Source organism: Parambassis ranga, chromosome 20 (genome assembly GCF_900634625.1).
Source record: "Parambassis ranga chromosome 20, fParRan2.1, whole genome shotgun sequence".
NCBI classification, from domain to species: domain Eukaryota; kingdom Metazoa; phylum Chordata; class Actinopteri; family Ambassidae; genus Parambassis; species Parambassis ranga.
In genome coordinates, this window is record NC_041040.1 from 13,157,583 (window position 1) to 13,182,243 (window position 24,661).

Consider the following 24,661-nt stretch of genomic DNA (forward strand, 5'->3'; position numbering starts at 1 on the left):
TCAGATTATAGAAAATGGAGATATCCCGTGAGGAATAATCTGCCTTTGCTTGCTCCATGTATGGACGGACTCTGACCTGGAGAAGTGGCCTGATACGTGGCTTTGAAATCTGCATCTCACTATATATATACTATTAATTTGAATTTAAAAACCCTAATCTGAATTATATCTGGATCTAAAATTAGGATTAAGACGTGGTCATGAAGCAGTAAATCTTAATCAGAATATGATATAAACTGCTGATATAAACTATTTATTTATATAATTAGTTATTTATTATCTAATTCTAATGATTACACAATCATTTTTTTAATTAATTAATTTATGTTTAAGCTTTTACATTACATTTCAGCAGTTTACACTTTTTCACTGGTAATTTAATTGAGGAGGGGAAAAAATGCAACAGATTAGTGTTAAAATCTTTTAGGTTACCTCACATGTGAGTGTTGCGTATGGAATTGGCACTTAATCCTGACAGGCGCTCAAGTCTCACTCCTATTGGGTCCAGCTTTGATGGGTGGACTGAATAAATAGCGTGTGAGACGCGGCTGAGAATGAGATGAGTGGAGGAGCAGCAGAGGAAGTAGGAGGCACAGTTCATTGTAGCTGCTCATAACTCACGGCAACCGGACTCTGACTGAGCAGCATCTGAACTGTCTCTTCACTCATAAATTGTGGCTGTTTCCCACCACTCTCTGCATTAGCGTTTCCATCCTGCACTGTGAGACAAGTTTAGTCGGTGTAGCTTTACATATCTGCTGCAGACAAGTTGCAAGGAGGAAAACATTCCCCGCGCGTCTTCCGCTGCTTATTTGAATTGATAGAAAGCTTTTTTTTGGCCAAAATGATGATAATTATCGCGGAATTCTTCGTGGTCATTTTGAAGGTGCTCTGGGCTTTTTTGACCGCCGGGGCTAAATGGGTTGTGCGACCCAAGGAGAAGAGCGTGGCGGGACAGGTGTGCGTGATCACCGGCGCTGGAAGCGGCCTCGGGCGGCTTTTCGCCAAGGAGTTCGCCCGGAGACGAGCCATACTGGTCTTATGGGACATAAACAGCCAAAGCAACGAGGAAACGGCGGAGATGGTGCGGCAGATTTACCATGATCTGGACACTCCCATAACCAAAGACGGTAAGTCTGCCTTCTATGCAGCAATTGGGGTTTAATCAGGTTTTACGCACGGTGAGCGCGTCTGTTCGAATGTGTTTGACTCCGCTTAACTTTTAAGCACACAGTATAGGAGTGAAACCGTGACCAAACGGCACATGTGCAGTGGACATGTGTCCAAAGCCTCGCTGAATTTAGAGGTTTTAAATATTTGTTTCTAAAATTGTTTCCCCAAGTGTGCGAAAAAAACGCATTCACCCGCAAATATGCTCTTTCATTGAATTTATTATAATAACCATCAGGATCCGCACCATCCCGCGGAGCAAAACTTTCATTGATCACTTTCTGTTTCCTTCTCCCCCCCACTGCAGGACCTGTTGGAGGTGTAGAGGAGGTCCCTCCTTTCCAGCCACAGGTGTACACTTATGTGTGTGATGTGGGAAAGCGCGAGAGCGTGTATTCCACAGCCGAGAAGGTGCGTCGAGAGGTGGGAGAGGTGGACATACTCATCAACAACGCCGGCGTCGTCTCCGGTCACCACCTTCTGGAGTGCCCTGACGAGCTGATCGAACGCACCATGGTGGTGAACTGTCACGCACACTTCTGGGTAAGCTGATGCACGAGCTGTGATGTGACTTTACAATGTGATGCTTTGACGTGTCTGCCTCAGTCTCCAGTGTTATCTAATGTGTTTACTGTGATGCCAGGTTCACAGGAATGTTTCCACTCTGACTCGCATGCCTATTCATAATCTTCTCCTTGTGTGTGTGCCAAACTCAAGAATGAAAGGTGCCTGCAGGAATGAGAATGTATGACCATAAGCTGTTGCCTTGCATGTTCAGATTTCATCCACACTTAGTTTCATTCTGCCAGAGGAACGTCACGGTTTTGGCTTTTGTAAATCTTGCCTGTGCTATGATGATCCCTGAGGTATGCCTTCTCGCCTGCTTTCTGCTGTGCAGATCTGCACGCGTGCGTGATGGGAACAGGCTTCTGGATCTGTCTTGGATCAGCTCACCACATTTTGTTGGCAGCTGGTGATTTGTTGTGTATCACATTTTTTTTTTACTCTGGCTCTGTTCCTTACGCCTTTTTCAGCGTGACGACTTATCTGAAAGGCTACGTGGACTTGAAGGAGGGAATGTGTTGCATGTCAGATAAGCATAAGCTGCAGCGTTGGAGCAGCCATCCCTGCTTTTGTGTGTGTTTTATAGGTGTGGGGTAATTGTGTTTGCAGGCTGCCATGGTATTGAGAAATTCATTTAAGAGCCTTACTGATTTTTAACAAATGGATGCGCAGCGTCTAGGGCCTTCTTCTCCAGCCTCAAATACCCCTAATGACAACCGATTGCATTGCACGCCTCTGAGGGTGTGTGACAATGCATTAAATCAAAAGAATTGGGAATGTGTTCCCTCTGAATTGACCATTTCGTGATTGCATTTGTCACATTATGTTAAGCAGTGTGTCATGAGAGGCAGATGTTCATTTGAGACTTTGGCTCCCGGGACTGAATTCTCATTGAAACCGCAGCGATTTGAAGCTCAGCTCCCTAATTGAGCATGCAAATCTCTTGTGTTGTCAGTCAGACAGGTTGTGTATTTCCTCCTTTAAATCAATGCTCCATTCAGCCATTCATGCGCCTCTCTCGACTGGCTATCTCCATCTTTACATCCAGGACTTGGAGTCAGCATCCAGCGGTTGGGTGGTGAGATTTGGGTTTCTTAGTAGAGGTCTGTGTTCTATGGAGAGCGTGGTTTCTTTACGGGTGGTGTTGGTGGTGGTGGGGGGCAGATGAAAGAAGGCTTTAATGAATGGCGACGGCAAGAATGGAGGATGTGGTTCATTAGTGACACAAGCTAGATGAATAGAGCTTAGACTAACAGGGACCTGTCCACTTTTCCTCTCTTACAAACATGGTACAGTTACTCACTGAGCGCAGGTGGTGCTTTACACAAACCTTTTGATTTTTGTGTTTTTCTTTCGGGACAACAGGTTTTTAAAATGGCTTTATTTGTGGTGTGTGACTCAGTTTAGGGCCCGGCCATGAAAGGTTTTTAAGCTGTGGTTTGTTTATTGAAGAACATGCTTTTATTGAACAATAAAGGGATATTATAAAAGGGAGGGTTTGTATTTAAAATCTGAAGAGAGGCTCGTTCAGATCTTGTCAATTTATAGAAGCAGGTTTACATGGATTCAGCATAGTTGATACAAAAAGAGTGGGGTGTGTTTCTGTGACATTTTATCTTACTCGATTTGTGTTGTGCCTTAACCCTAAACACTAACTAAAATTTCCTGTTTTTTTTCAAGAGCAAAACACAACAGAGAGTAAACGAAGACAAGGGGAGGCCCAGACCAGATGATTTAAAAAAAAAAAAAATGTGTAACTTAATTTCTCATCTGTTGTGTAGTGCATTGGGAATAAGACAGGGATGGAGACGTGAGCAGGAAATGCATTGTAATTGTGTGTGTGTGTGTGTCTGGCAGACCCCACACTTCTTCTCTCCTCCTTCCATAGGCCCCTCTGACTCCTCCCAACCTGATTTGGAGGCAGTGGGTGCAGCTGCATGGGAGTCATGGAGGCCAGCTCTGTTCATCCAGCTCTGCCACGCACACACACACACACACACACACACACATTAACAGCAATGATTCAATCCTTTGCTCCCTTTAGGTTTTTATGAGGCAGGGGGTCATCACATTGAATTTGTCTGATGATGCTTTGATTAGTCCAGCTGGTGGTTTGTGGTGTTTGCGGTTCAGTTTTTAGTCATGCTGTGATAGCAGTGTGTGCACAGTTGTTACAGGAGTTTCAGGATTAGAGTGTGTGTGTGTGTGTGTGTGTGTGTTTTAGGGAATGACACAAAAGGAAATCATCCTCAGCATCTTGAGCTGGTTATCCAACAGGTGGTTTGTGAGCAGTTCCTGTTGTGGAACTCGTACCTCTCTGTTGCGCGATGGCACGCAGAGCACTCGGGAAGTGACATGGCGGGAAAAGAGCATAGGCGAATACAAAAAAAAAAAAAAGGGGAAGGAAGGCAGTGCCATCCCATCCACAGGCAAGGCGAGAGGGTAATGGTAAGCTGCTGCTGACCCACTTTATCTGACAATTGGTTTCTTGTCTGTGGATCAGCTTGACAAGATGCCAGGCGACAGGAGCCAAGTTCCGCAGGCCGCATTCCTTCTGTAGCCAGAGAAAGGAAGCAGCCAGGCAGAAGGGTCCTACTTGACTGGTTTTATATGGGCCCCTCCTCAGGCCTGGTGCACCTGTACCCCCTCAGTGAAGCCGCCGTGAATACTCCCATGTTTAGCTCTCATTGCGCATGTACCTGATCATGTCTGCGTCTAATGAATTATGACTGCAAGTAATGATCGTCGCGGTGCATTAGTCTGCTGATCAATCATTACTTTATAAAGTATATGAATTAGTGCGTTAGGATTTTCCTTTGTCCTCCTCTTGTCTGACTGAGAATGAGGGTACTTAAGCAATGTGTGCTTCTTGCTATCAAGGCACTCGCAGCCATAGGGAGAGCCCATGGCCTTGGCTGGAGAGGTCAGGGGTCAAACCACCAATATTACTGCCAAAAATAAGAGAAGAAAAGAGTCAAAAAGGGAAAAAGACTAATCTAACATCTAATACTACAATAAATTCTGACTCAAAAAAAATCATTATTTTTTTTAAATTTACCTAAGATTGATGCTTAAGCTGTAAAATGTGACTCATTCTTTGGTCATGATTCTAATGAATCCCTTCCTGGACAATTGGTTTGTAGGTAAATTAGATTCCATTTGTACAACCGGCTTGAGGGTGGGAGGGTGGGTGGGTGGGGGGGGGGGTTTCTCACCGCATCTTGAGCAGTGTTCATCAATAAGCCCTGATGACCACTCAAAATCAACCCAACCCACTCAAATTCCACGATCTGCTGTAGGATGAGACGAGTGCTTCAGCTCAGGCCACTCGCTCTTGCTCCGTCTCTCTCTCTCTCTCTCTCGCTCTCTCGTCAAGGGAGAAGTCAGCCCAATTAAATGGCCATCTGGTCCTACGCAAACGCCAATATTTTGTTCATATTCCTGTTGGTCAGGCGCTTGCACTAATGCAGCCTGACACCCCAGCTGCAAGCTTTGTGTGGCTTAAATGCTCCTGGGGGCACGCACCAATTAGGGGGTGCAGCGGGCAGGGCACCCTCGCATAGGCCAAGGAGGCCCGGCTGTGTCAGCGGGTAATTTAGCGGAACAAGGGAGCGTTGAGACCCAATTACGGCGGCTCTGATGTAAGACACGAGCCTCTGGTTGCCTTCACACATTTTGTGTCTGAGAGGTCAGTGGGGGTCATACCCACATGCCAGAGCTGCCATGAGAAGCAGGACGATCACGGGAGGGCGGGAGAGAGAGAGAGAGAGAGAGAGAGACGGTCACGTTTAGACCCATCCTCCATCTGAGGATGGGGGGGAGTGGGTCTGCCTCACCCCTCATCATTTACACTTATTTTTCAAGCCACTCAGCAAAATAGTCCAGTTTGTATCAGAGTGTTGGCTTGGGTTTGTCGAGTGTAGTGCCAGATCAAGTCATTCCCTGCTCTCTGAAAGTTGCTGTTAGAGTGAGGAAACCTTGGCTGGAGTCAGGTATGGGCATATCTTAAGTTAATGCTTCATTTGCACGCAACTCCCTCCCTCTCCCCCCCGTCCACTGCCATTCTGGCTCGCAGAGGCCTTTCTCAGCTTTTGCCCAGGCCTTTGCGCGCTCTTGCTCTCGCCCTCCCTCTCGCTCTCCCTCTTTTTGGGGCCCCATCATTTGATGAGTTGAATATTGCAGCAACCTGAAAATTTATGTCCTGGAAAAGTGCAGATGTTTGGAGCCCAGTCAGATCAGTTATACCTGGCTGTGGAACACACTCCAACACGATGAAGTCATCCATATACAGCCTTTCTCTGTATAGACTCCACTTCCAGTTTCATTTACCTCACTAATCAACACATCTAAGTACAGAGATTAGAGCAGAAGTCAGTAGGTCTGATGCGGTAAATCTCTGGATGCAGTTTTAATGAGGCTTTTCCTCGTGTAGCACTGCTTTCATGGCTGTGCTGCCTGGTACCATGCTCCTCTTGGCTCTGTGCTCCCCTCCAGCTAATGTTTACAAAGGAGGCTGAATCATTACTGTGGCCAAGTTTACATACTGTACCAACCTTTAAAATGTCTCAATAAATGTGCACTCAAATTACTGACAAAACGAGCAGAAGGCTGCAGTAAACTGGCATTGATTGATCCCTTTATAGACAGAAGTGTCATAAAGGTTCCTCTCTAACATTTTAAGAGTGCATTGTTCCTCACTATGGTAGCACACATCTGACTTGAATAGATTCAGCTCTGCTCCTAAACAAAAGGCCTGCTGGTTGTTTGCAGACCTCCTAGTGGGAGAGTGATTGGTCAGTTCCTATCATCGCTGTCACATGTCACACCTGCTGATTGGCTCATGCTGAGTCCAAGGCAGAACCAGGAGCAGATCTATAGATTAATCAACGTGTCTTGTGTTGCACTTCTCACCACCTCCATGACTCCAGCTCCGGCTCTCACGTGGCCCTCCGGTTAAACTCTTTCATCTCACGGATCGTTGCGCCGACTGCAGCTCGGGCAGGGCGCGAAGCCGCGCAGGTAGATGAGAGGCTGAATTGTATTGTCAGGGAGTGTTGAGTGAACGGAGGCCTGCGATTGGTGTTGTCACCAACTCTTTAGTGGAAGGCACCAGATCTGTGTGGGAAAAGGACAAGGCAATCTAACACACGGCACATTCTTGATTGTTGGCTGAAAACACTTGAACATCTGATTCACAAAGGACAAACTTTTCTACTTCTAAATGCTGCACCTCCGATGCTCAGTCTAATTTATTTTATTTTTTTTGCCTGTTATGAATTCTCATTCAGACGCTTCTGTCTGCATCACCATGGAGAAGAGGGAGAGGAACAGAGAGGGGGGGGGAGGCAGAGAGGATCAAAGAGCTTTGGCACAGACAAACTGCACAAGTGAACTAACCTTCCTCTTTTTTCTCTTTGCCCTTCTGTCTCTTCTGTCCTTCCCCGCAGACCACCAAGGCGTTTCTCCCCAAGATGCTGGAGCTGAATCATGGTCACATTGTGACGGTTGCCAGCTCCCTGGGTTTATTCAGCACAGCTGGAGTGGAGGTTAGTATCATACACAACAACACATACACATCCCATCGTTCCCACCATCCAAAACCAGTGCCTTTTCTCCAGAGCCGTCAGCTGTGCCAGCTAGCACACTGAGACGGGGGAGGTTCGGCCCCCTCTTCCTCTAGTCGTCCCTCCACCCGTTAAATTAAGGAACACAGATGAGCATTGGGAGCCTCTTATAGATTCCTCTATCTGCAGCAGTGGGGGTGTGAGGCCCCTATTGGGCCCTGGCCCTGGGGCCAGAATGAGCTGACAGCTCCCCAAGGGACAGAGACATCTTCATCACGGCTTTGTGAACAACACTCAGTATTCAGACCACAGCAGCTTTCAATGGATATGGTTTCCCTTCCTATAGTTTTTTGTTATTGTAATGCACACTAAAATATTTAGCAGGGGGGCCATTCATCTGCATAACCACAACCGGTAGCCCTCGGAGAAGGTTTTATTTTGATATTTTAAAGAACACAGTTCTCATTTATCCCATGGGCTGAGATTAGTGTAACCATGTCTGTTTTCAAAGCTGTGCGTTTGCTTTTGTTCAGGCGTTCATCCATAATAATTCAGCTGAAGTGTGGTCGATTTATTTGCAGCAATTACGCTTCCTGGAAGTTCCTGGATGTGCGCGTTTGCTTCAAGCCCTCGTCTGTCATGTGGGCACAGTCAAATCCCTTTATCCTCCCTGTGTTTATCGACATGCATCTGTGTTTGCCCAAGCGTGTTTTTCAAAAGATTATTTCCACTGCGAACCACATCAAAACCTTCCCGCCAAGCTGTGCAGTCTCCTGATGCACAGGAGAAGAATGCTAATGAAACCGTAGAACGGCGGACAGGCTCGCTCAGGTTTTTGTGGCTGTATCATTAACAGCAAGCAGAGCCCTCTGTGTCCGCGGGGCATGTTTGATAATGTTCTTTGGGCAGCGGGCGGGGGTTTACAGGGCTAACCTGTTCTCTCTTCATTCCCACAGGATTACTGCGCCAGTAAGTTCGGTGCCATTGGGTTCCACGAGTCACTGAGCCATGAGCTGAAGGCCTCAGAGAAGGATGGCATCAACATGACTCTGGTGTGCCCTTACCTGGTCGACACGGGAATGTTCAAAGGCTGCAGGATAAGGTTAGCCGGCCTTTTGTTTTTGTATTTACGTGCAGTACTTTGCACCTGGGATGAGTTTATCGGCTGTAATCTTCACTATATAAAACACCACGCTGAACTTCAAAGCAGCAGCTGATGGTTTGTGTTGTGCTGCAGTTCGTATAAAGTCAGTTGGATTCCATAGGCCGACACTGTACTTACACAAAGAGGGCTACTCTGCTTTCCCAGGGGAAAAGCTCACCAACAGGTGCACCTGGGCTAAAGTCACCCCCCCTCACCTCCTCCTCCTCCTCCCAGCAGGCTGCTGTAATAGTCCTCACTTTGTTTGATGGTTACAGTCGGCAGGTGGTATGAGCTTTACTGTTCCACTGTAAGGAACAAGTCGTCACTTTTGTTCTTGGCCAAAACTAAAGTTACTGCATTTCCGATTATCCAACAACCAAACGTAATCTGCTGAATACATAATCTATCAATGCTCGACTTGAGGAGACGTCCTAAACCATGTGTAAGGAGGCTAGGCTAAAACCAGCTGTCCCTCTTAGGCCAGACTAAATACGAACTGGTTCACGATCCCATCTTGTGGTGTATAGTGGTATTACACACAGCTACCTGGTTAGCAACACATTCCATAAATCAGCTGTTAGACTTAAAATCTTATAAACAGATCCTTCAACACGTCTTTCATTTCTGCTTCAGCCTGACATCTAGTTTTGTCCTGTTTCTTGTCAGGAAGGAGATCGAGCCTTTTCTGCCTCCTCTGAAGCCCGAGTTCTGCGTGAAACAGGCCATGAGGGCCATCCTCACCGACCAGCCCATGATCTGCACACCTCGCATCGTCTACATGGTTAACTTCATGAAAAGGTGAGCTGCGTCCACCTCTCTGTTCAACTGCTCAGGAGCCACCCTGCGTCACTAATCTTGATCTCCGTCTGTCTGTTTTTTGTTTTTTTCCTGCAGCATCCTGCCCTTCGAGGCCATCGTGTGCATGTACCGGTTCCTCGGCGCCGACAAGTGCATGTATCCATTCCTAGCTCAGAGGAAGGAGGCCATGAACAACAATGAGGCAAAGAACGGAATCTAGGGGGTGCCGCTCGCAGCACGAACAGGGGCTTATAGACCTTCAAGAACGAGGAAACAACCACTGAGGATGAAAACGAGGAAGGTGATGGAATGAAGAGAAGACTGAATCTAGACTGGTGCACTTGCATTGAGCAAATGCAAAGGTTTACCATATTGTTCCTCTGGAACAAAGAAAGCTGTGTACTACACAAAGGATTTATTTGACTTGTTTTGTCTTTTTTTTTTTTAAAGTTTGTTTAAAAAAATCATCTATACCATGTCACTAGTTTTGAAATCATACAGAAAAAAAGGTATCCAGTAATTAACTATTTACGTAATGTAGTCACCAGCCTTATCTAGTGTCATTGTGGAAATATACAGTATGTTACTGTACAAACAGTAATCTTGTTTTGTTCACTTTTATTTTATTTTTTGTAGACATGCACTGTAATATTTTTTTTTCTCCTCTACACTGCCAGCATTCTCCGTGTAGAAAGGTTAACACAGCATTACCCAATGTCTCCCCCACACAGAGGCTCTTTTTCCCCCAGCTCTGATTCTGATTTTCACAATAAAAGCTTTTATACGTTTAGAGACATGTAGCATATGTTGAATAAAGAAGGTGGCGTATGCGTTCCGAATGGGACGTCTTAATGGCCAGATTGTGGCTGATTTGTAAAGAAGGTCCTGTCATTTTCTGTCAGGTCTCATAGTGAAAGGTGCAGGGGGGGGAGGAGAGGGGGAGGGGGGTGTGAGGTCGGTGTCCTGGGATGAAATTAGCATGTGTGGCACACTCAGAATGTACTGCTTAAGAGAGAGCAAAATCCAGAGGTGGTGTTGATTATGTAAATGTATCTGTTAAAAAAAAATAAGAAAAAAAAAGAACCCAGCATACCTCCAGGTGTCCCGACACTGATGTGTGGTTGAGGGGAGAAAATGTACAAAAAAAAAAATGCCATAATTTCTTTTCCCCCGCACCAAAAGTTAATACTATTGTCCAGTTAAAAGTGAAATGTATGTTTAAATGTTGTGAATATCTCCAGAATAACTGTCTCCGCCATATTTGATGTATGAATATTTTATATACTTTTTTTTTTTTGGATGACAAAAGTTTTGTTTTTGAATTTCAACTACATTCCAACAGGCATCATCCCTTCAGTCACGGTGATGAGCCTAAATTCTCTACCTCTTAATTTTTGCCATTTTTTTTTTTGACAGTATGACATAAGCCTCTTTTTTTTGTAATATTCTGAAGACTGCTCCATAGCAGAGCAAATGTGGTTCCAATGTTTAGTGTCTCTACCTAACTTAAATTAATAAAGTGATTTAGATTATTATGACCGTGTGTTCTTACTCTCTGACATTAAGGGAGTTTTTTTTTTTTCCTCCGCCCACATTCTCGCCTGTAAGGCTGTGACTTAAACTGCCATCATTAGCCGCAGTTGATATGAAGCTGTTATTCAGCAGAAAAACACCAGAGGAATTCTGTGAATAACTGCAGTGAGTGACAGGAAAGAGGATCTTCTGCAATGCTGATGTACTTTCTTGGACACAGTTTCTATTGTTCAGATGACACCCACCCATCCCCTTTTCTTCTCTTCACCACTACTCCTTTGAGCAGTATCGGTGTCGCTGTGCTCCCACATTGTGCCACACAGTGAGTCAGGCAGCCTTCAGATATGGGTGTTGGCTAATAAAGGTTAGAGTAAACAGCACTACTAAGCATGTGATTTTTTTTTATTTTTGTTTTTATGTAACCAAAAAAAAGAGGATGCAAACCCTTCCCTGTATGTATGTCTTGCAGGATCATTACACTTGAACTTTTACTTCCCCTGGGGGAAAAAAAAAGTTTTAATTTCCTAATTGGTGTCAGCACAAAATCACATTAAGATGTCATGAGCTACATACGGACTCACATGCTGAGTTGTTTGTGTGCAGGGCTGGTGTTGACCTTTTCAGGTCACGTCTTCGCATTTGCAGAAGATTTCGGGCAGTTTTTGAGCCCTTCTAACTTCACATGTCCTACAACTGAGAGTTACACAAGGCACACGGGAAATACATTTAAACGATTTAAGATTTTAAACTGTTTGTTTGTGGGAAGACACTTTCTTATGAGTTCTACATCTAACAAAACAAAACATGTCAGTATCTGTATTTGAAACCCTTCAGAAATAACACCAAAATTATGAGGCCCAGTCTAAGGGCTTAAAGCACAACTTAGCTAAGACTCCTCAGATTTTTTCCTTCTCCTCCTTCAGTGCTCTTTATGTAGCAGCGACAAGCACATTCAAAAACCTTGAAACACCTCACAAGTGTCTCCCCAAAAGAACAAATCGGATCCTTTGTCAGTGGCAGGGAATTTATTTGTGCTCTAGACTTCCTCTTCAACCGCCTCCGTGCAATTCGGGGAAGCCTCGGAGACGGCGGAGCTACAGTAAAGCAGCACGCAGCGCTCCTCTGCCGTGACTAATCGGGCCTGGATAAAGTTGCTCAGCGGCAGATTAGTTCTAATATGAGGGAGAGTTCTACTGACAGTTTCAATCCCTCTGTGTACAGAAGCAATCAGCACCAAGTGCAGCCACTTCCAGCTACTGTTAGGCCTTTATGTGTGTACACACACACACACAAAAGCCAGACAACTATTAGGGTTTTGGCATGAGTGGTTACCTGGACATCCATCACCATCTATAGGATTCCCCTCACTCTTTTATCCTCCTGTTAATACTGCTCTAATTAAGAGGACTTCAGTAGGGTTGATGGCACATAATTCAGATGGAAAAATCAATGGCTCTGGCATTTGCTTTTGCGCGCCACAGACAAGCTCCACAGTCCCATTGATTTTGTTCTATTTTTGGCAATGAGGTTCACCTTCCATATTGGCTGGTCAGAGCAGGGCCATCCATCTTGGGTCTAACGTGTCCTCAAGCTGGTCTACCGTTACCTGAACAAGCCCGTGGAATGAATGCTGCTAATGTATGCAAACAGCTTTGATGCTCCTCAGTGGCTAGCAGATGTAGCTGCCAGCTGAGTGTATTATTCAGTGAGGTTGAATTAGCCCGTTCATCTCGGTAATGGTGACCGAACAAGAGTGGGTTTGGTTGGCGTCCTGGAGGACGGCACAGGTGGTGGAGCTACGTGCAATTAAATGGTGCAGTATATAAGGTGCACACTACCACAGTGCTCACAGTCCAGCTGAGAGTCATCAAGTTAAACATTACAGGTCACTACTAGGAACTATGGCCTTCACTATGAGGAACTACCTCAGGATAGTTAGTCTGCAGCAGAAATTCACCAGAAGTGCAGATGGCTGAAAAGAAAAGTTTCAGGTAAAACTATTTAACTTCCTTCAAAACATAAAAAAATGACATTTTGTCCTTGATTAAAATTAGTGGTAGCAAAAGCTGAGTAACACCCACTGTGTTGACTGAACTGCATGCTGGCAAATTTGGGAAGTATACTAGCTCATTAGTGCAGTAGCGAAGTTGCATAATGAGTGGTTACAATAGTTTATCCATAACTATGGACAACTGTGGTTCATGGCGAGCTTTTTTTGAGTGCCTGTGGGAGGCTCTGACCGTCGCCATGTCGACAACATCGTAGTCCGCAGCATGATGTGTCTGCTTATGCACACATACTTGTCTGTATGTCAGGACCTGCCTGCAAAATTTTTTATATAATAATAACATTGAGTGAGTTATATAAAAATTTTCCTAGAGACCAGGCTGCAAACATCTATTTCTGTTGTAAAATTTTAAGCCCCCAGAGGCCACAGGGGGAACTGCAACACTCCCATGCAGGTTATAATATACCGTAGTTTAAAACTGTGGCCCAAGATCAAAAACACATATAGAAAGAGGGAAAGCTGTTGACAGTACTAAAAAAATGAATTGTCCTGTAACCGGAACATCAGTCAAAGCGGCTTGTTTGGCTACTACTGTAGTGAGATTAACGTCAGGGATTCATGTCAGCTAACACTGTTTGACTCCAGCCCACAACAAACACATTTTAGTGATAACATACAGAATAACCTGAGACCAAACATGTAAGATCAAGGCTTTAGATAAATCCTGTGCTTAGACAGCCTTCACATAAAGTCGTAGAAATGAAGACAGACTTCTAAAATATCACTTACATGAGCTAATTAGCTTATTAGTGGTTTAATAGGTGCATAAATCAATAAATTAAATATACATAAACCTATTTTTAGCGCAATGAGCTTTTATTTCTGAAGCTTTTAAACTGCTTCTTTCATTGTGGTGATCTACAGGAGCAGATGCTACAGCATTTGCCATTTCTTACATCCTTCAGAGCAATTTTTAATCCAGCTTATGCTCATAGAAGAAGTGAGAAAAGGTGGATTTTTTTTATGCTAAGATAAAACTGTCAAAACAGTTGGGGAGGTACAGCTGCTAGGAGAAGAACAGACACAGACCTGTTTTCCACATGAACTGAGGTGTTTTTACTGCATTTCAGTAACAGAAACAGCCTTATTACACATTGCACTCACAGCGAAGAAGAAGACACATCCTCAATGTCAGTGGACAAAGTGATCCAGAGTGGCCCTTCAGGGAGGGGGTCTGCAGATCAAGTCCGCAGGCTCCCTCCAACCAAAAAAAGGTGCACTCCAGGACGCAGGCATTAAAAGCACCCAGTTGATGCCTTGGCGGGTCAATACAACACACACAATGGGTGTAGATGTGATCGACAAAACTGTGGGAGGGGGGGGGTCCACTGACACAAAATCACTGGAATGGAGAGGACTTTTTTATTTCATTAGGGGACATGCAGCCCCTAAAAAAACTCTCTGGACTTACTGGCATTAGAGGATGTGTGCAAAAACAAATATGTAGCCACTTTTTTTCTGGGTTAAAAACTACAACAGCTGTGGTGGCCCCCATTGCCTCAGGTGATGCTCCAGTGATGCTATGCCAGTGTGGGGTCAAGTTAAAAGAGGACAGGTAGACCCTCCCTGCAGGAAATGAAAGGTTTGTCTCCAACCTTCCCTGCTGGGCGGTCAACACTTCTACTTGATTACTGCTAACACCAGTTTTGTCCATTTTGTCCACATGAAAAAAAAACTTTTTCTGTGTTATTTATCAGAATATGATACTCTTGCAAAGTCATACACATCCATATAGATAGATGAACTCTTTTTTTTTTTTTTTTTTAAATTTCAGCATACAAGGTAAGCTGGGTGACTATATATGAAGACAACAACTACAACTTTCACAGCACTGGCATTGGTTAATTTTAAATACAGTACTCAAGCATTGTTAGATTAATAAAATAACAAAAGAAAAAAAAACAAAACAAAAAAAAAAGAAACATAATACCCCGAAAAAAGGAAGCTACTGTATGCAAGTTGGTTTCTCCCCATAGAATGTTTCTTTTGAATTTCAATGGCATGATGTACATATTTGTTTTAACCATACCAACATTTATCCAAAGGGAATATATTGTCTATGCAGTGTATCACTTTGGGTTTCCCTTGATTTCTTACAGTACCATGCATTTATCTCGTTAGTTTGTGTCTTTTATTTACTTTGTCCTCTAAATTTTGGACTGAAATCATCAATAAACGTGTTAAGATAGCGTTGTCTTCACATAGACTCAGGTAATGGTGTTTTTAGTCGGTCATTTCTCGGTGCACATCCACCCTATTGCATGTTGACAGGTTTTACAGGATACAGTGGCAATCGTGGGGTTGGGGAGAGTCGGGGTAGGTAAGTGGAGGAGCGTGGGTGGTGGGGGACAGTGTGGGAGGGTTTGTCAGGGTCGCGTATGCTGAAGGATAGGGAAAGAAGAGGGGAGGTGGGTGAGGGGTGGTGGGGTTGTCAGCTCCTAGACGACAGCCTTTGAATCCTTGCAGACCTGAGTGGTGGTGCCTGAGTTAGTCTGTTTAATGTCCGTCCTCCCTCCCACATGGTTCACTGGTCTGAAAAAAGACAAATGAAACCTGTGTTAGAGGGGGATTTTGTCTGAGCGATAAACATTCCTGTTCTAGTCAATCTGTTATCCGTGCTTCTCTGAAGATACCAGAACTCACTACGATGATTCCTGTAAAAGGAAAGCTTCCAGACAGACCGAAAGTGCTGCAACTATGACTCAAGAACACTTGAAAAGTCCTTGACCTCAATCTGTTTCACACTAACTGATCAGCCGGAACTCCTGTTAAGTGTCATTTGAAGGACGGCAGAGGCAGAGAATCATGTCCGACCATGCAGAGAACGATACACAAGTGCCTTTTTGACAGCGCGGACGATAACCGTGATGTTTAAGAAGATCATTTTACAGCAGGGGGCAGTAATGCAGCTCAACACTCTCATAAAAATAAAGAACGAGGGCGATGTAGTATCTGGCTAAGTAGCTAATAGCATAATGTTTGTTAAGGAAAATCATCATGATGTTGAGCACCGTCTCTGACAGTAAAATAAAAAGATGTATATGACGGCCTTCTCATCATATGAAACCAAACTAATAGCCAAGCGCAAAGTATGGGTGAGTTAATGAGTCTCAGAGACCATGAGGGGAAGACCGAGCGAGGGATGACTGATTAACTGCTCAGGTGAAAGTGTAATTGCTGCCACATTTGCCCCTCATCTCTGACGTAAATGAAGCTGCTCTAACACTGCGCTCCTTCTTCCTCTCTTTGTTCCTTTCCTCTTTTGCTCTGAAGAGCTCCGTGAAAGCAGCCCTGCCTAATTTTTTTTCCCAGGGCACACCTACTATGAAAATACTCTAGAAATGTTTGACAGTGATTTCCTCCCTGGTTTCAAAGCCCCCACGGCATTTCTACTTTCCTACTGGATTCTCCACTCCGGTCCTTCCTTCCCTCACTTCCTTGTTGTGGAGGAGATAGGGAGTGAAGGGAAAGGGAGGGAAGGCACGTGGAGAAAGCCCTCATGTCTGTCATGACTTGAGCTTTGGCGGTGATAGCCATCATGCAAAGTATCAGGCACTGACAGGAGCGTAGTGCATGTAAATATATACGCCTACCACTGCTTTCCTATGGAAGAAAAATGTCGAGCGGAACTGCTGGACGTGTGTGTGTGTGTGTGGGTGGGGATGGAGCTGATGATGGGGGTAGCCTGCAGGGATGAGGATTTGCAATAAGCTTGAGGCACACACACACACACACATCTAAGAGTCATTGTAGAGTCCACCTGAGTGTGGTGAAATCCACGTCTTACTGTACCTTGATGGGGCCATCCACCGGGTCCAGTCCCTGTTCTGACAGCTGTTTCAAGGCACTTAGAGCAGCCTGAGAAGAGAGGGAACAACAGATGGTCGAGTGAGTGAAGAGGGAGGGAGAGTGGGAGATTGGGTGGGAAGAGAGTGAGTGTCACCCTTCAGCTGCTTTTCAAATAACACTTACTCTGGGAAACCTGATGCCAGCAGGACACTTTCCTTTCACTCTCTGTTGTCTTTGGCTTCTCTCCTCGGACTGTTTATCTAGTGTTATTAGGTTAACATTTCCACTTTATGTTTTGGCTGCTCTGCATTTTCCTAAGTCAATCTGAGTGACATGTGTATTCATGGTGACCGCAGCTAAACAAACAGCTGCTGGCCTGAAATACTTATAAATCATAACACACCACAGAGAATCTGTGCGGCCACACTGGATAGCAGCGAGAGTGCATGTAGCATTTTTATTGCTAATTGTGTAATGACTTAATTATGCTCAATTTGTGGTTGAGAAGAGAAACTCTAAAAGCAAAAATTGCACCTCTCAGCCTCACATGTTCGAGAGAATATTTAGCCAGTTCATAATCACAACCAGCCATGTGCAGCAATCCCACACGATGTCATTAAAAAACTATATGCTATCTACATTTTCAAGCTTGGATCAAGAATCCCATGATGTCATTTCCTTCCTGCTCATGGCCTGCCTGCCTGTCTGTGCCAGCTAGAAGGGCTGCTGGTGATATGGGAAGAGTCTGTGCTGCTGTCATAATGTATACAACGTGTGGGAGCCAGGAGGTGTTATAAACACATACACACACATTACGTAAAGTTGGCCTGCAAGACAATAACAAGTGTCTTAAAAGATGAGACGTATCAGATCTGAAGCAGTTGGCACGTTCGGCCGTGCTTCATTCTATGCATTGACTCCTCTGTTTCTGTCAGTGTGGGCAGAGTCTTTCATACTTCTACAACAACCATCACATCAGGGAACTGGTGGCATCTGCCTGAGGAAGTAATCTGTTCTACAGCAATACATTTGTAGTTCTGTATCCAAGTCATAATCTCTTCTGGTGCTGGTCAGTATAGAGGAGGCCACACATGAGCTGGGTTCGCGCCTAATCTATGCAAAGGTCAGTGGGTGTGTGTGAGGCTCTGTACCCACCAATATGTGGTGTCTGTGCAAAATGTCCTTAACACACAACATGATGCTGTAGATGCTGCTTCAGTCAGCTCCCTAGAGTAAAAGGTGTATTATACCTTTAAGCCTATGTGTGAACAGAGCAGATAATTGTCCAGAAAATTCAGTGCGAGTGTGGTCTGACATCACTACTAAAAGCTTCTTGGTGAAAAGTGTGCCAGACACTTTCACCATTTTACTGTGCTCTGCTAGATAGAGTATGAGAAACTCCAGAGTTACCTTTGATATTAGAGTTTACGCAAGAATCTGAATCCTTAATGACTCAACACCAGGCTTCTGCCTTATCAGAGGGATGACACATCTGTCCTTTAAAAGCAGAACCGTTTTTAGGATGTTTCATATGTAATAACTAACGTATCATTTTTAACCTTTCCTATTTCCAGTTCATCATCATCATGTTGTAGCTGCAATAGTATATCTTTGGTATACACTGGTACTCAATGAAAAAAACAAATGCTGACTCATCTAAGAGTATTCCTTACACTTACTTACCAACCATAGGAAACATGCATTTTTATTTTATTCATTTTTCTGTACACATCTGGTTGGCAGTGGCCAGGTCTTCCTCAGATCTGTTACCCTCTGTCACTGGTTAATCAGAGTGGAGATAAGGCTTAAGTGATTCTGCTCACCAGATGAGTGAGATGTGACGACTGGCTGACTTTACCTCATTATGAAGCCCACCAACATCACTCTGCTCCTTCCTCTTATTAGTCATATCAGCTACATGACACTGACAAATTAACCATTTTCCTAATGAGGATATCGGCCTGGCGGACGGACGCACAGAGACGTCTCCGTGCGAATACAGATTTTTTGCTTAAGCATGAGAGGAAGCCTTTATCATACTTAATTCTGAGAAAATATGAATCCCACTGCGTGCCATATCAATGTGTCTTTATGGAATGTGATGTGCACAGGAGGATGTTACAAACTATTATCTGCGTGCTTAAGTCCAAAATCATTTTCAGAGCCTTTAACTTCAGACTATGAGTAACATAAACCAGGAATTGTAATTTATGACTGACAGGTGCAAGGGTCAAAATCTGGTTTGTATCCATCAAATTTAGAGAAAAAAAAAGAATTCAGTGACAATAACAGAAGGACTGATTTTGAAAAATTGATACTGTTGGGTTATTACTTAAGCCCGTTCTCCAGAGACCCAGAAATCAACCGAAGCCCCTCGAAGTCTGTAACAGACAATTTATGGTGCAATGTGTTTTTTTTTCTCTGTGAAGATCTGACAGCCAGCGAAATTTAGAGGCTGAATATACTTGTAGAGATTTAAGGTGACAACCCTGTAGAACATGACAGGTGAAGGAATGTTTTCACAATTGCACTGTTAATAAACATAAATCACACCAAGGGACTTTCTGTAACATGTTGTCTCACGAGAGCCGGGGTTGTCCACATACTGAGGTGGAAAAAGTGATTAAGATAAGAAGGTAATCTGAAGTAGATTAATCAAAGACACATTAGCAGAATCACACCTGATAAGCAAACAGGTATGACATATCCAGCTTTCTTCTAATAAACTGTAAACACAACCAACTTCTTCATAAAACTTTTGTTTGTTGTATTTATTTAATTGGTTTGGAGCCCGTCACTCCCTAAGTAAATACCCAGGGACCATCTGTTGGAGTGGGGGGGTTGGAAGGTGGTAGTGGTGGGGTAGGGGCTGGAGATAAACAGCCATAAATCAGAGGCCTGACAGTGGCAGCGCCGCTGATATACGACAGGCAGGCATAAGGGCCCTGCAGCTCAGCGAAGGACACAAAGCCTAATACAAATACTGGGCCTATCTGTGGGAATGGCTGCCAGTGAAATCATTATTTTTCTAATGTGATAAGTTGGCCATCGTTAGAGGCAGCCGCTACACTGATGCATCAACACTAGAAGAGTATGTTTAGTCTGAGGCCGAGAAACGCAAGGTGGAGGTGTTCCATCTCTGTCATGGAACAAAGAGAGAGCAAGAGGTGGGCCGTGCATGGAGGATGCTGTGAGAGAGTTCGATAAAAAAGACGAGAGGAAGAGCTTTTTAATTTTAAAAAAGTACAATGAGCCAAGCCGGTAATGGAAGAAGAAAAAAGTTTGCTGAATGTGATGGCTGACCACATTAAGGCAAAGGTGTTTGTAGCCTTGGCAAGAAAGCAAGGACGGCCATCCTGGACATGCACAACATTGAATTTTTGTATGTATACCAATGTATGCACATATCTGTTTTCACCTAAATGGGAAGAACACTAAGTGTTTGCTGTGGTTCAATCAACATATTAAGATGGCACAGTTTGTGTAATGAGGGCATGAAGAACTGAACAATGTACTCGAAAGACACGTTGAACCTTGGCGTTCTTTCTCTCTCACACCTTTTTTTTATGCGTTGTTGGTGTTAGAAGCCTGCACTGTCCGGTGATTATTTTGTTACAAAATCACTACGCATAGTATTCTTGCATTCAATAGAATGTATCGACGTATCGTCTTCTCATCTGCTCACCGACACCATTCACACAGTCTAATCACTCTCTCTTCACCTATCCTCTTTCTTTGTCTCAACTTTAGATAACAATCCAGCACTCGCCATCAATCCAAGACTGGTAGCCAGCCTGAAGCCCCCCACAGCCACTTCACACGTGAACTCATCCATCCATGTGACGGGTCTAGGGGAGGCTCTGCAACCATGGCCGAGCTCCTGATGCGGAATGACAAGGGCGGCTCATTTTTCTGGGCCTGCTGCGTTCTTAATGGCTTCCCTGACAGAGGCTTCGCTTCCATCAGCGGCTTAGCCAAACAAAGGCCCAATCCCTCTGGAGTCTGCGGCATCAGTCTGACGGATCTGATGGATCATGGGATCACTTTGACCCTGACAAATCAGACCCCTGTATCAACTCTCACTGTTGGACTACTGGGTTATATAGGGAAGTAATAAAGTCATTTGGGAGGACAAGGACAGGAGACAAGAGAATGTCAGGCCAGAAATAGAACAGAAAAAAGTTTGGTGGGAAAGGAACCAGAGAGAGACAAGGATTCATTCCTTCGATCTTAATCGCTTCATCTTTAAGGGCAACAGAAAAGTTCCAACAAGGTGAAGACCATCAGCACATCAGCAAATCTTCAGAATCACAGAAGAAAAAGTAAACCTAGTTTGCCCACTCTATTGAGTTTATCAGATAGGACCCTGCCCCTGACCTGCTGGAGACCACATGAAAGTCCAGACACCAACTTAGGGTTTAACCCAGTGACCCAGACTGAAAAATACAGTGTGGTATTCCCTTCTTGACCAAGCAGAACTGATTCCCAGGGCTTTTCTTGGCTTTGCAAAGCTGAGCTAGAATAATCAAACTCCTTCCTAATCTTAGGTCCAGGCCAAGAGCATCAGTGGCAGCCTCCCATCATCGCTTTGATCCTACATCCCGGTCTAAGTCATGAGTTTGGACATCCAGGGAGGATTAGAGTCCATCTTACTGCAGGTGCATTAAATGTGCAGCTGAGATGAAAAAACAAGTTGTAAGTAACCATTTAAAGGAAACACGGTGTTACTGCTGAGGGTATTTACCATTTCCTTCAGTTTTTTATTAGGGCTTTTACAGGAACCATAATAAGCAAGACACACTTCCCCACTTCTTCCAATCACCACTATACCACCGTTATACAAACCACAGCATTGTTTCGCAAACACTTCAGTTTCTTGTAAGAACTTGAGATGACGCTTGGGTGGATGGGTTGTAACCCAAACTGCTTGCTTTTGTTTGTTCAACTGCACAAAAACCATTCATCCTCTTTATTCTGCAAAAAAACACACGCTCACCATCAGATCCTAATATTGCTTGAAAGAGTCTGATTAATGTTTGAGCGGCTCGTTCTCAGCCGCAGCGAGGCGGAGACGCTCAGAACATGAAGGGGATGCAGGACAGCTGCTGATGAAGATGATCTAAGGGACAACCAGTAGACTAAACAATGGCCAGAGTAGATTTCAAACAGGGTGTTTTACAGGCTGGACCTGGGAAGTTGGAAAAATGAGTGCCCTGTTGTTGGAGAAGTTCTGAGGCTGGATATATTGTTCTGGAGAGGGCTTGTTCTGTTTTCAAAAGGCCACATAAAACCTTGACAGTGCTCTCTCTTTTGCAGTCACTCCTCAAAGCAGAAAGAAATATGAGATACCAGGGAAAAGAAAATCCCAGCCATCTTTTTGTCCCGTGTTAACCCTGTTGTTACTACCATGCCTTCATGTCAAAACTTTTTCTGATATCATTAAATTATTTTTTCTCTCTTCTCCCATCAGCTATTTAGCGTCTTCTCATCCCTTGGCTTTCAATTCCACTAAATTCTTTCCTGTTCCCTGTACCCACATCAAAACCCTGGACACAGATCACTAGAATATTCCCGCACAGCTCGTGGAGAACACCTGTGTGTGCACAAGTACTGGCAGTGTATGTGTCTATTTGTTAATATGGTGCGATATGTACATGGATTCTTGAGTAACTACAGAGAAAATGTATTCAGATCCTCTCAACAAATCTCTTCCTCACTCCGTCTCCAGATTTCACATCCTCTTCCACATCAGAGACATGGATAAAAGAGACAGTGTGTGCCTGGCAGTGGCATAGCTGTAGCCTGACATGACGTTAATTCCTCTGAAGTAGCACTTCATGTGGCCCGGTTCACTTCTTGTGCAACAGTGTAGCAACTGTGAATGTTAACAGCTAAATAAACTTCTCTATGAGGAATTCGATCTGATTTATACACACATCTTGGTCATGCGCTTCCACATAATGGTGATCAGAATTCCTACAGTGGATAGTGTTTTCTTTTTGTGCGTCTCCCAGGCATGATAAGAGCGTTGAAGCCTGGCTGAGTTAAGTTAGTGGGTAACGGCTGTGGGGCTCCCCAGGGGAGCAAGCCTTTGCTGACATGGGAAGCCATAAATAAGGGCCCGGGGCGCAGCGCCATGTCATGCGTCATTTGGGCTGGAGAGGCCTGCTTTATCCCCTCCCACAACCGAGCTGCTGAGCATGGCACCTCCTAGGGCGTAATACAAAACATATGGGCAGAGGGCGAGGGGCAGAAGCACCTCAGCATACCATACTTCTGCCTTATCAGCAAAGCATCTCGGAGGATAAACAGATACACACAACCTCTGTGATAACACTGAGCGAATTCACCAGGAAGTAACTGTGTCAACAAGCCAAACCATAAGACTTCATAAATGAAATCTGGCACTGGAAGCCTTTATAAAGAGTAGAATGTGGCTATAACCAGAAATGAGTAGATTGTTAGTGTTTATTAGTGTGTTTGTCAGCAAACATGACTTGAAGTGTTAAGTTTTAGACATGTGTCATTTCATGCACAAACAGCTGGAAAATGATCTCTGCTGTAATCATCAAAATGACTTAAACTGAAATTTAGGGCAGAAAACAACAGATAAGAAAGTAACTGGTCTGTACTGTTGTGCTCCTGCATCTGTGCTTTTATCAGCACTTTGCCTTCACACCACAAAACAATCTAGGCCAAAAGTGACGAGAAAGTCAGACACTTTCTCTTTTCCATGTAGAATGGAGACAATGACGCATTTTCATTCAGGAAGTTACGTGGGGAGGGGGCCCTACATTTGTCTATGTTGAATATTTCCAAGTTATCCCAAGGCTGCTGATGAGTCAGTGACTAAATACAGCCTAAGATGACATATAGAGCATGAGGAATGCATTAGTGATGGGACTCCTGTCTGTGAAGATAGTGGGTATGAAGAGAAGAACAGCCTCAAGACCAGTGACTCACCAACACAACCACTGACTAAGCTGAGCCCCCCCCCCCCCAAAAAAAAAAAAAAAGTAGGGCCCTTGAGTTTTTGTAGAGAGACACCTCCCTGTGCTGAGACATAATCTGTGTGGAATATCCCTTAATGAGTCATCCATGAAGCTCAGATTAGCTATGTCCTGATAAACTTGTACAGAAGACATAAAAAGAGAATAGTGTTGCTTCATCTGTCTGAAGATTATTCAGAAGTCTTGAAGATGCTGGGAAGTTGGAAAGTTTGTAAGATGTCTTTTTGGGAGATTTGGAACACAGCATGTGACTGTCCTCTTCGGGTTTCCCCGATGACTTCAAAGCAGTGCTACATCACTCCATCTCCACCTGCAGAGATTCTATGCCAGAGGGAGAAGGTTCTATAATCCTGAACAATTGGACTCAAATTGCCCTGGGGGAGGTAGAAAAAGCAGGGGGAAGAAAAGCCATCCTTCAGGCACTCGCTCTCTTATCGGCATAGAGATAACGATCGGCCCCGAGGGGCGTCCCATTTCTCTCTTTTCTGCTTGCTAATCTGCCTTTCCTTTCCATTTTTCTGTCTGTGTAAAAGACTGACCACATGATCCCTGTAACTTCTCTGTTCCTGCCAATTTTCACTGTCCCGCATTCAAAAATGACAAACTGTTTACTTGGTGATGAAGTGCTCAGCCTAGTTAAAGTGGGCACTGGTACAAGCAGAGCCTGGGTGGGGATGCAAATGCGATGGTTGCTGCACAACCAAAAGAAAAGAGCATGGATGCAAGAGCAGCTCATAACAGAGGTAGGATCCAAGGCCTTAAGTGCTTCCCTCATTTGACCACAATTATTTTAGCAACGACACAGCAGTGGACAAAAATTAATCTCTAATGAGGGTGGCTGTTATCAGCCCTCCCATTAAAATTATAATCCAATTATTTCTTCAAGGTTGAGCAACTGTTGGAAGCTAAAATACTGTTTGTATTAAACATGGGGAGATGAGTCATCTGGGCAGTAACTTCACTTCACATAAAACCTCCTTCCATCATAAAGACAGCAGCTGCTGGTTGTCTTCAGCTTCAG

General features: G+C 44.3%; 2 protein-coding genes across 2 annotated transcripts in view; one reads left to right on the forward strand and one right to left on the reverse strand.

Annotated features, from left to right (window-relative positions):
• Positions 1–569: 569 nt before the first annotated feature.
• Positions 570–10,775, forward strand: rdh10a (retinol dehydrogenase 10a). The gene is made up of 6 exons (XM_028432952.1): positions 570–1,130; positions 1,478–1,713; positions 7,182–7,280; positions 8,255–8,400; positions 9,109–9,240; positions 9,337–10,775. The coding sequence occupies exons 1-6, from the start codon at positions 845–847 to the stop codon at positions 9,458–9,460; spliced, it is 1,023 nt and encodes a 340-aa protein (XP_028288753.1). The 5' UTR covers positions 570–844; the 3' UTR covers positions 9,461–10,775.
• Positions 10,776–13,849: 3,074 nt separating this feature from the next.
• Positions 13,850–24,661, reverse strand: part of stau2 (staufen double-stranded RNA binding protein 2) — a 70,767-nt gene continuing 59,955 nt past the window's right edge. The window contains exons 14-15 of the mRNA XM_028432621.1: positions 16,634–16,699; positions 13,850–15,373 (exon numbers count right to left, since the gene is read on the reverse strand). Coding sequence (XP_028288422.1) covers positions 15,338–15,373; positions 16,634–16,699 — 102 coding nt within the window. The 3' untranslated portion in view covers positions 13,850–15,337. The remainder of the gene's footprint in view (positions 15,374–16,633; positions 16,700–24,661) is intronic.